This window comes from Hypanus sabinus, chromosome 16 (assembly GCF_030144855.1).
Source record: "Hypanus sabinus isolate sHypSab1 chromosome 16, sHypSab1.hap1, whole genome shotgun sequence".
Lineage (NCBI taxonomy): Eukaryota > Metazoa > Chordata > Chondrichthyes > Myliobatiformes > Dasyatidae > Hypanus > Hypanus sabinus.
Genome location: NC_082721.1, coordinates 28,707,485 through 28,719,116, shown reverse-complemented (window position 1 = coordinate 28,719,116; position 11,632 = coordinate 28,707,485). Strand labels below are relative to the sequence as shown.

General features: G+C 41.8%; 1 protein-coding gene across 2 annotated transcripts; it reads right to left on the bottom strand.

The window, feature by feature from the left end:
* Positions 1–8,396: 8,396 nt before the first annotated feature.
* On the bottom strand, positions 8,397–11,378 carry c16h6orf120 (chromosome 16 C6orf120 homolog). Of its 2 annotated transcripts, none has more exons than XM_059991427.1 (2): positions 11,255–11,378; positions 8,397–9,709 (listed from the first exon to the last, which is right to left on the bottom strand). In XM_059991427.1, exon 2 carries the CDS (start codon positions 9,661–9,663, stop codon positions 9,115–9,117), a length of 549 nt encoding a protein of 182 aa, XP_059847410.1. In that variant the 5' UTR covers positions 9,664–9,709; positions 11,255–11,378; the 3' UTR covers positions 8,397–9,114. The 2 variants fall into 2 exon arrangements, with proteins under 2 accessions (XP_059847410.1, XP_059847411.1); XM_059991428.1 differs by having other exon boundaries at positions 8,397–9,763; positions 11,255–11,363.
* Positions 11,379–11,632: the final 254 nt, after the last annotated feature.

Genomic DNA, 11,632 nt, shown 5'->3' with positions numbered 1-11,632 from the left:
ACACACGGACCATATCCCACTATACCTCTCTCATTCACGCCCCTATCCAGCCTTCACTTAAATGTTGCAATTGAACCTGCATCCACCAACGTCCGCTGGCATCTCATTCCACTCGCTACACCCTCTGAGTGAATAAGATAATCCTTGGGTTCCCCGTAAATACTTCACCTTTCACCCTAAACTTATGACCATTTTTACCCCATCTACTACTTTACCGCTGTGAGATCCAGACCCCTCTCACCTTCCAGATGAAAATACCTTTTTCTCATCTCCCCTTTACTCCTTACCAACTAATTTAAATCTATGCCCCTTGGTTTTTGACCTGTAAGTGCAGAACAAATAGGTCCCACCTACATGCTCTGAACCCCTCTTTCACCTCAATTAAATCCCACCTCAGATCCAAAGGAAACAACTCAGTCATATCAAATTTTTCCTCAGTTACAATTTTGCAATTCTGGCAAAATCTTGGAAACCTCTTCAGCGCCCTCTGCAATTAAATCTTTTCTTTAATGTGGTGAACATAACCTTTCAAGCTATGGTCTAAATAGTGAATTATTCAGTTTTGCTGTAACCTGCCTCCTCTTAAAATCTACGCTTTCTAATAAAGGACAACATCCCATATGCTTTTTTTAATCACTGTATTGACCTGTCTTGCAACCTTTAAGGATCTGTTGGCATAAACTGCAATGATCCTCTTTTCGTTCGCTCCATACAAAATCCTATTTGTACCCATTTCATTGCTACATTGGACCTCCTACTGCAGTAACTGATATTCCTCTGCATACCAGTTGCCATTTTCTACCCAAATATCTAGACCATCAAAATCTTTCCTGCAACTTAAAGCTTTCTTTTCATTGTCAAACGGATAGTCAATTTTTATATTCTCTACAAATAATTTAATATGCTTCCTTCTAACCAGCTCAGAAAATTCAATCCAATTAGCCACGTAGAACCTTCTCTCAACAAATCCATGACTTGCTGTGCCTAATCGTTGCTTTTCCAAATGAAGGTTTATACTGTCTCTTAAAATAGCTCACACACCACTAAAATTAAATCAGCTGGCTTGCAATAATTTGGCTTATATCTGCCTCCCTTGTTAAAGAATAATACAATATCCACAGTCCTCCAATGCTCTGGTGTTACTCCTGTAGTCACAGATGACTGAAAATTTGCCAGAGCTTCCAGTTACAGTGCCTTGAGAAAGTATTCAGCCCCCACAACATTATTCAATGTTACTGTCTCATTTTCAAAATTTAAATTAAAATAGGATCTTTTGAGCTAATCTACAAAACATTGTGCATCATGTCAAATCAGACTCCAAAACCTGTCAACAATTTACTAAAAATTAAAACCCAAAATTCTGAGGCTGAAAAAGTATTCATCCCCTTTGTAATTACTACACTAACTTTCCTCAGGTGCAATACCATATATTACTTTAGAACTCACCCAATTTGTTGTTGTAGAAAACTGTTTTCAACGAATTCCTAAGAATAAATACCCCTCTCTGTAATGTCCAATAATATTGTAGATTTTCAACAGTTCAAACCAAAATGAAGACAAAAGAGCATTGAAGACAAGTCAGGAAATGATAATAGAGAAGCACAAGTCTGGAGAAAGGTACAAGACCATCTCAAAGGCACTGAACATACCTCAGAGCTCAGTGCAGTCCATTATGAAACCACAGCCACACTGCCTAGATCAGGCCGCACCTCTATACTTTGTCACTGGAGAAGAATGGCACTTGTAAGAGAGGCTAATGTAACACCAACAGTCAATCCTACAGTCCTTACGGAAAAACTACAGAAGCCAGGCCTCTGTACCTCCCTCTACAAATGGATCATTGACTTCTTAACCGGAAGACCACAATCTGTGTGGATTGGTATTAACTCCTCTTCACTGATGATCAACATCGGTGTGCCTCAGCGATGTGTGCTTAGCCCACTGCTCTACTCTCTCTATACCCATGACTGTGAGGCTATGCATAGCTCTAATGCCATCTATAAATTTGGTAATGATACAACCATTGTTAGCAGAACCTCAGATGGAGCCGAGAAGGCATACAGGAGCGAGCTATACCAGCTGGTTGAATGGTATCACAGCAACAACCTTGCACTCAATGTCAGAGCCGATTGTGGACTTCAGGAAGGGTAAGAGGAGGGAACACAAACTAATTCTCATAGAGTGATTATAAGCGGAAAGAGTGAGCAATTTCAAGTTCCTGGGTGTCAAGATCTAACCTGGTTCAAGCATATTGATGCATTTATAAAGAAGGCAAGACAGTGCCTACATTTCATAAGTTTGAGATTTGGTTTGTCACCCAAGACACTCAGAAACTTCTACAGATGTATTTCTGACAGGCTACAGCACTGTCTGGTGTGGGGGGCAGTCTACTACACAGAATTGAAAGAAGCTACAGAAAGTTGTAAAATTAGTCAGCTCCATCTTGGGTACTAGCCCATGTAACTTCTATAGATATCTCCAATGAGTGGTGTCTTAGAAAGGTGGTGCGCATCATTAAGGACTCCCATCGTCCAGCACATGCCCTCTTCTCATCGTTACCATCAGGAAGGAGGTGCAGAAGCCTGAAGGCACACACTCAACGATTCAGCAACAGCTTCTTCTCTGCCATTCGATTCCTAAATGGACATTGAACCCATGAACACCACCTCACCGTTTTTTGTATTATTTGTTTTTGCACTATTTTTCATTTAACTATTTAATATGCATACATATACTTAATATAATTGATTTACTTATTTATTTTTTCTATATTATCATGTATTGCATTGTACTGCTACCACTAAGTTAACAAATTTCACAACATATATCGGAGATATTAAATCTGATTCTGAATTGGAGTGAGCTGCAGAAGTTGGTGGCAGCAACCAAAGATGGGAGTTCATGGCTCCACAATCTCTAAGGCCTTGCATAAAAAGAGTGTTTATGGAGGAGTGGCAAGGAAGAAGCCCTGGCTAAACAAAAAAAACATATTCTTGCCCATAAACTCTTTGCAAATCATCACCTGGAAGATACTGTAAAGATGTGGAAGGTCTTGAGGTCAGATGAGACTGTAGTTTGGCCTCAACACTAAGCAGTACGTGTGGCATAAATCTACTACTATGCATCAGCAAGGGAACACCATTCCTACTGAAGAATATGGTGGAGGTAGCATCATGTTATGGGGATTCCTTTCAGCAGCAAGGACTGAAAATCTGGTCAGGATTGATGGGCAGAAGAAACTGCTAAATATGGAGATATTCTGGATTAAAACCTGCTAGCTTTTGCCAGAAAGCTTAAACTAAGGAGGAAGTTCATCTTTCAGGACAACGACCCAAAACACACTGCCAGAACACCATGGAATGGCTTCAAAAAAAGAAAATTGATGTCTTTGAGTGGCTCAGTCAGTGCCCTGACCTTAACCTGATTGAACATCTCAAGCAAGACCTCACGATTGTTGTCCAACTAACCTGGCACAGCGTGAGAAATCTTTCAAGGAGGAATGGGAAAATTCTGTTGTCACATTGTGCAAAGCTAATAGAGACTTATCTAAAAAGACTACTGGCTTTAATAGCTGTGAAAGCTGGTTCAATTAACTGAGGAAAGGGAGCTGGATACTTTTGAAGTGTTAACATTTCAGTTTTTGAATTTTTAGATTTTCATGCTTTATAGTGTTGCTTTTTTGGGGGCTTTACTGTGAAAAATGGAGCATGTGATTCACAAATAAAAATTCTCAGTTAAATTGACCAAAATCCCTAGTTGTTATACTCATTTAGCTGAACAAAGAGTTGAGGGTTGAATAATTTTACATCCCATGGTTGTTTTAACAGCCTAAGTATAGTTCATCTTGATCTAACAAATTGTCTATTTTCACCTTTAATATTTCTGCTACTACTATATTTATTCCATCTAAAATTTCACATTCATTCACCTTAATTTAAAAAATTGGATCATTCCACTCTGAAGGCAGTCATGGAAAATTTCACTCCATCTTATCTTCCTTTACATACAGGTTAGCTGTCTGTCCCTAATAGACCCTACTCTAGGTTATCCCCTTGTTCTACGTATTACCAATATTTCCTCCACAGTTTAGTTTTCTAGTAATTATACATTTTCAACACCCTTTCTGTTTCATGTGTATCCCTTTTTGCATTATCCTACTCTCTGTGCACCTTGCAAACCTGAGTTAGCAGTTACCACCCTTCATCTTTGTGGAACTTGTTTACGCTCAATCCCCTGAATCTCCTCCTAAGGCTGATTTACATTTGGGGTGTTGTCAGGACTTTAAAAGCATTTCTCATGTGTGGTAAAAATACCCCAAAGTATAATTTTTTGTCCTTTTCCATAACTAAATCTAAATGAATTTTGCTCACTAACAGAAGAATGTTCTGCACTTGTATACTCTTTCCTGTGTAGATTTTAGATGAGAATACAAATTTGCAAAATTCACCACCCAAATTTACTCCATTTTGTAAGACTTGCAACTACTTATCAGCTAAAAATATCCTGAATTTGATTTAGAAAAGCTGTGTATACTGTTCCTTTTACACTGTCTATATTGAAATCCCACTAGGAGGACCCTTGTGTAATTGGTGTAATCATATATTTCCACTCTTAAGGTGGTCACAATTACATTGGCTCTGAAGTCCTTCATGATTCCTCCTCTTCCCACATGTGGGCAGTTAAGATTTTGGATTTGTAGTTTGAGTTCTTACCACCCAGTGTGAAGATTTGAGCAGGAACACTCTGTTCCCAAGGGATTGTTTTTGAATTGGGATGAATTTGGAATTGTAGGTCAAGAATGGTAGAAAGACTGGTAGGAATACATTTCTGTTGGCCGGAATCAGGGTGCTCACATCAAGTACCAAGTCTGAAATGAGGTATCTTCAGAGTTCCTTCTAGCAGGTCTGACTGCTATTCCACCTCTAATGAAAACACCATTTCTGGCCCTCACTGGGATGTAGTCTGGTGTTTGACAAGTGTTTTTTTTTCACAGCAAATTGTTAATTTTATTACATTACTGTATATATACCTTGCTGTAATTAAGTATTGCACTGTATACCACAAAACAAATTTCACGACATATCAGTGATAATAGACCTGATTCTGAATGTGGTTGTCTGTAAAGAGTTGTGTTTGTGAGTTCTTCATTGACCTTCTTAGGTCAACACATCTCCTGATGCTAATGTTTTGGGGCTAAATTGATGGAGGTAACGTAGATTAAGAAGTGTCTAAGGCGAATTGAGGTCTCCCACTACGACTGCCATTTTGTACTTCTTTTGAAAATTGCCTTCAGAATTGTTTTCCTTTATCTCGTGAGGAGTTTTCAGATCTAAAATACAATCTCAACAATGTGATAGTTCATTTTTTTTAGTATAACACACTTTTAATAAACTTCTAACAAATCAATTTTTATCACAGCCAAGAATGGTCAGTGATCAGGCCCACCATTCTTTAAGTCACATTTTCAGGGTGGTTATATTTACATGAACCTTACAGAACTATTTACATGTAGCTATATTCAGGTAAGAGCAGCCACTTTTATCTATTTTGTAAACATTTTTTCCTCTGCCTTTCCCAAGTCCTGCCACAAATTTTCTACCTTCCTTACCAGATCTGCTTTTCTCTCTTCTAGATACTTGTTCTTCTTCTCATCTTTCCAGCTGAGCTAGTCTGAACCTTCCTCAGAAGCAACACATTGTTTCCAGTCCTGTTGATATCTAATCTGCCTAGCTTGCACACACCACCTGCCTCACAGCATGGAAACAGGCCTTTTGGCCCAGCTCATCCATGCCGACCAATTAGATAACTGAGCCAGACTTATTTCCCTGTTTGGCCCTTATCCCTCTAAGCCAGGGGTCTGCAACCTTTTCTTATGGTGCCTTACCATTAACCAAGGAGTCCGTGGACCTCAGGGTGGAAACGCCTGCTCTGAGCCATGTTCCTGTCTAACAGCTCCAAGTCTTTAACCTGTTATACAGTCAAAGAAGCATGGAAAGACGCCCTTTGGCTCACCAAGCCTGTGTCAACCATCAAGCCCTCACCTACACTAATCTACAGTGCTCTGAAAATGTATTCAGCCCCCACAACTATTTGCACATTTTACTGTCTCATTTTGTAAACTTCAAAATACATTGAAGTTGGATTTGTTTGAGCTAATCTGCAAAACATCGTGCATCATATCAAATCAAGAATTCTGAAACCCAGCAACAATTTACTAAAAAATCAATACCATAATTGTAAGGCTGAAAACAAATTCATTCCCTTTGTAATTGCTATGCTAACTTCCCTTAGGTGCAATTACCTTACCAACTCACCCAATTTGTTGATGTAGAGAATTGGAGGATTGCCTGTTTTCAATGAATTCATAAGAATAAACAAACCCCCTCTCTGTAAGGTCCAACAGTATGGTAGATTTTCAACAGACCAAACCAAAATGAAGACAAAAGAACATTCAAGACAAGTCAGGGAATGACAATAGAGAAGCACAAATCTGGGGAAGGGTACAAAACCATCTCAAAAGCACAGAACATACCTTGGAGCTCAATAGTCTATTGTGAAACTACATCCACACTGCCTAGGTCAGGCCACCCCTCTAAACTTAGTCAGATAAGAATGAACACTTTTAACCCAGGCTACTGTGATACCAACAGTCACTCTTACCGAGCAGCAGAAATCAGTGGCTGCAACTGGAGATGAAGTTCGTGGCTTCACAATCTCTAAGGACTTGCATAAAGAGGGTATTTATGGAACAGTGCTCCGGATAACAAAAAAAAACACATATTCATTGCCTATAAAGACTCCGAAAAGCAACTCTCAGAAGATACTGTTAAAATGTGAAAGGTCGGTTAAAAATGAAGCAGAACTTTTTGGCCTTAACACTAAGCAGTATGAGTGGTGTAAATCTAATACCGTGCATCAGCAAGGTAACACCATCCTTATTGTAAAGGATGGTAAAGGTAGCGTCATGCTATGGAGATACTTTTCAGCAGCAGGGACTGGAAATCTGGTCAGGATTGATGGGAAGATGAATGCTGCTAAATACAAAGATCCTGGATAAAACCTGCTGGCCTTGGCCAGTAAAACCATGGAATGGCTTCAAATGAAGAAAATCAATGTCCTTGAGTGGCCTAGTCAGTGCCTTGACCTTAACCTGATCAAACATCTCTGGCAAGACCTCAAGACTGCTGTCCACCACTGCTCCCCAACTAACCTGGCGCAGTTTGAGTAATTTTGCAAGTAAGAAATGGCAAATCTTGTTCCACCACACTGTGCAAAACTAATAGCAACTTATCCTAAGTAAAACTACTGGCTATAATAGCTACAAGAAGTGGTTCAAATAAATACTGAGCAAAGGGGGATGAAAACTTTTGAATACATTTCAGTTTTTGATTTTTTAGATTTTCATGCTTTACAATTTTCCATTTTTGGGCTCAACTGTGAAAAAAGGAGCCTGTGATTCACAAATAAAAATTCTCAGTTAAATTGATCAAAACCCCTGGTTGTGATACTCATTTACATGAACAAAGGGTGGGTGACTGAATACTTTTACAAGGCACTGTACATCAATTCCATTTTTTATTCTCCCCAACACTGTCATAAACTCCCCAGAGTCCCAATGGCCCAAAAATCTAAAGCTGCCCCTATTGCACCACCTCCCCTGCCATAAGTATTTAAAAATCTCAAAACACTCGGTGCCTTTAAAGAGCTATATATTAAGAGCTGTACAATGAGTACCCATCATGTTTGATACCTTGTCTACCTTACCAGTCTGCAATAACTACTTAAACCATGAGATCTGACAGAAACCTTCAGACTAGCTGAGTGAGATGACACTCTCATCTCACCTGTTCACATCCCAGTAGATATTTAATGGAAGCACCCAAAATAATACTGCCAGTGGAGTACTAAAGATATGCTGCAATGTGGGTGTTATGTAATTCAGATAAGACATTTAAAAAAAAGCTCCTTCTACCAAGTTGGACTGACATTTCCATAGCATTCTCCAATGTCTCAGAGAATAGATCCCCTCAATCAGCGTCATTAAAAACATTCCACAGGGCATGCATTTATTTGCACGATTTTGATGGCATAGATATGCTTCCTAAAACTAAACCAAAGCAACCTCACATGACAGATGTTTTTGCTGGTTGTAAGGTGACCTGGAACATCTGTAGATGTGAAAGGCCCTACAGAAATGCAACTTCTTTTTGTACAAATAAGTTCTAACAATGGATGCTGGACAGCATTCAGGACTGGAGACTTCTATTTATCCAGAACAATCATGTTGCAAGCTGCTGGATCTGCTGAACTAACTAACTCTGCAGACTTTATTTAAAAGAAAGCTCACATTCAAAGCCAATGCTGGACAATAAGAAATAAGATTCTCTGCTCCAGGGTCAATGCAATGATTGTATTTATTGGCTCTCACGTCCCGAAAGAATGTCATTCTTTTGCTTCAAGTTTCTGGCATTTAAAAATGAAAACAATGCTTTTAGAAGACTTCAGATTGAGCCTCCCTCTCAGGCAAAGCTCAGCCCTGGATGAGAAACGCCAGGAATTCGAGAAAATTCCAAATTTTGATTTCTGGCACATTTAAACTCGGCTGCGTTACAATCATCTCACGGCAGCTCTGAATAAGCAGCTGCCATTTTCTCTGTACAAATTCTGCTCATTTTTTTTTTGTAAAATAAAAATATTTACAATCTGCCTGTACCAGTGTCAGATGGGGTTGTAATATAGATCTGTAAGTGCTATTTGGGAAAACAGACATGGTAGAGACAGAATAGTGGCAGTCCTAGGAAACAGACATGACATTAACAAAAGGTTTATCTTAGAAAATAGACAATGGAATAGATAGGCAAGGAGTATCCTTCAATAGCACTATTTGGTGACCCACAGGTACACAGTGTTGTATCATCTCACCCCACTGGGAAAGAAAAAGAAATCAGATCATACAGTAAGTCACTGACTAGTTAAGATCAGTGAACAAAAAAACTCAGTTTTCCCTGATAGAGAGCAGGCAGTGATCATGTTCAAACCATTTCCACTGTTCCTGTCCCAAGTGCACATGCATCCACAACCCCACCCACACCTGATACATAGTAAAGAGAGCTTTCAAAAAAGAATCTCCAACACTAGTTTGAGGATCCCAATTATTATGGTCCACAGCACAGATTCTTCTGCCTCCTCCTCCACCACCTTTTTTGGTGGGGTCCTGTCGGTGGTGTCTTCATCACCCGGGTAGGAGGGCTCAGGGAAGGGGCTCTCCCATACTCCTCGGTCCAGATAGACCCTCATCTCAAACTCGGTCTGTAAGTGCGAGGGGTGGCCATACACAGCGATGCCCACTGGCCTGCGGAACCTGGCTGGCACTGCCACCAAGTCTAGACCACAGGTGGTCGACTGCAGCTCGTAGTCGTCGAAGCTGGGGTGCAATGTGGAGTCGGAGATGTACAGGTCAGCGTCCCCTCGCCGGCTCTCCATGCTCAGCACGATCTGCCCGTCGTGGTTAAGCCGCAGGTAGCTGTAGTTGCCGGGTCCCACCTGCCCCTGGACCACGTGCAGCAGGACCCAGTTGTCGGGCACCGGCTCAGTGACAGGGAGCTCGCCCAGAACCAGCTGGCACAGCAGCGCCAACAGAACTACCCACCAGACCTCCGCCATGACTCTGCCAGAGGAGCCAACTCAGCCCACGTCATCTGCACAGCTCCTGGAGGTACAGCAGAGACAGGGAAAGAGAGGGACGTCCGTTAATGCTCCTGATCTGTTTCATTGGGAAAAGGCATTATAAATGAGGGAATACGTTCCTTCCTCATCCCCTTTCCCCAAATGAAGTAGAATTAGGTACAAGTGTGAGGTATTGCACTTTGGAAGGAAAAACCAAGGTATAACATACAATGTAAATGGTAGGGCACTGAGGAGTTGTAGAACAGAGGGATCTGGGAATACAGATACAAAATTCTCTAAAAGTGGCATCACAGGTAGATAGGGTAGTGAACAGAGCTTTTGATACATTGGCCTTTATAAATCTAAGTATTAAGTATAAGAGTTGGAATGTTATGGTGAGGTTGTATAAGGCATTGGTGAGGCCTAATTTGCAGTATTGTGTGCAGTTTTGGTCACCGAATTACAGGAAGGATATTAATAAGGTTGAAAGAGTACAGAGAAAGTTTACAAGGATGTTGCCAGGACTTGAGAAACTGAGTTACAGAGAAAGGCTGACTAGGTTAGGACTTTATTCCCTACAGCATAGAAGAATGAGGGGAGATTTGATAGAGGTATATAAAATTATGACGGGTATAGATAGAGTGAATGCAAGCAGGCTTTTTCCACTGAGGCTAGAGGACTTGGGTTAAGGATGAAGGGGGAAAAATTTAAAGGGAACATTGGGGGGGGGGTGCTTCTTCACACAGAGAGTGGTGGGAGTACAGAATGAGCTGCCAGATGAAGAGGTAAATGTGGGCTCACTTTTAACATTTTAGAAAAACTTGGACAGGTACATGGATGAGAGGTATATGGAGGGATATGGGCCAGGTACAGGTCAGCGGGACTAGGCGGAAAAATAGTTCGGCACAGCCAAGAAGGGCCAAAAGGCCTGTTTCTGTGCTGTAATGTTCTATGGTTCAATGGTTATTTGGCTCAGCCAGTCTGCTAAACCACGGCTGTTTCTTTTAACCCCCATTCTCCCTCTAATGTTGAATCTTCAATAAAGTTGTGCTTTGTAAAGCTACAGCTGTACCTTAAACGGCAGGTGTAAGATGCAGGTCGTACAGCTAACACTGGGCAGGATGATAACGGCTTGAATTTATGCGACAATAAAGTACAATGTGGGGAGATGCTTGGAGCTGTGATTATTCTCTGAGCAGAAATGACCAAGCAGTGATTTTATGGATGTGCTCAAAATAAAAGAGGAGTTTGATCAGAGGGCAGTGGAGGAAATCTTTCTCATCAATTCGTTACGACGTGAAATGGCGGTGGAAGCGGATCAAGCAGGAGTTTTCAAAACAGAACTGCATCAACACTGGAGAAGGAAACACTTGGCGGAGTGCGGAGAGAGCAGGAGTGTGGGCCGAGCCCAGCCGCCACTCGCAAATGTCTGTAGGATGGTTGGGGTGAAGGGGAGGCGTATGTGGGGGTAGCGATGCGGAGAGAGGGCCAAAGGGTGGCCAGGCAGAAGGCCGGGGTGAGAGGTGAGGGGTCGTGTAGGTGCCTGGCCATCCCCTGGGCCCACAGAGGCCTCGGTCTCTTTGCTTACCATCCCCAGGTCACAGGCTCTGCTCCGCCGCGGCCACCTCGCTCGGGCCGCCGCGCTCCCGGCAACGAGGCTGCAAACTGGCCAGGAGTAACCGCTCGGTCGGCCCGGCGCCGCCGCGCAGCAGCGACAGCCACTGGTCGGAGGACGTCACTGCACCCCGGAGAGGTTGGCTTTGGCAAAGTGGTCCTCGCCATGGAGGACGAGGGAGGGGTAACTTTCCTCTAGTATCTCATCTGAAAGACGGCACTTCCAATTGCATAGTGTGGTCTAAGCAATTGTACGGGAGCGTTGGCTTAGATCTCTGGATTGAACCCACAAGCCTTCTAACTCAACCAAGTGACAGGTAGTTTTAACCCAACTTTCCTCTGAAGGGCAAAT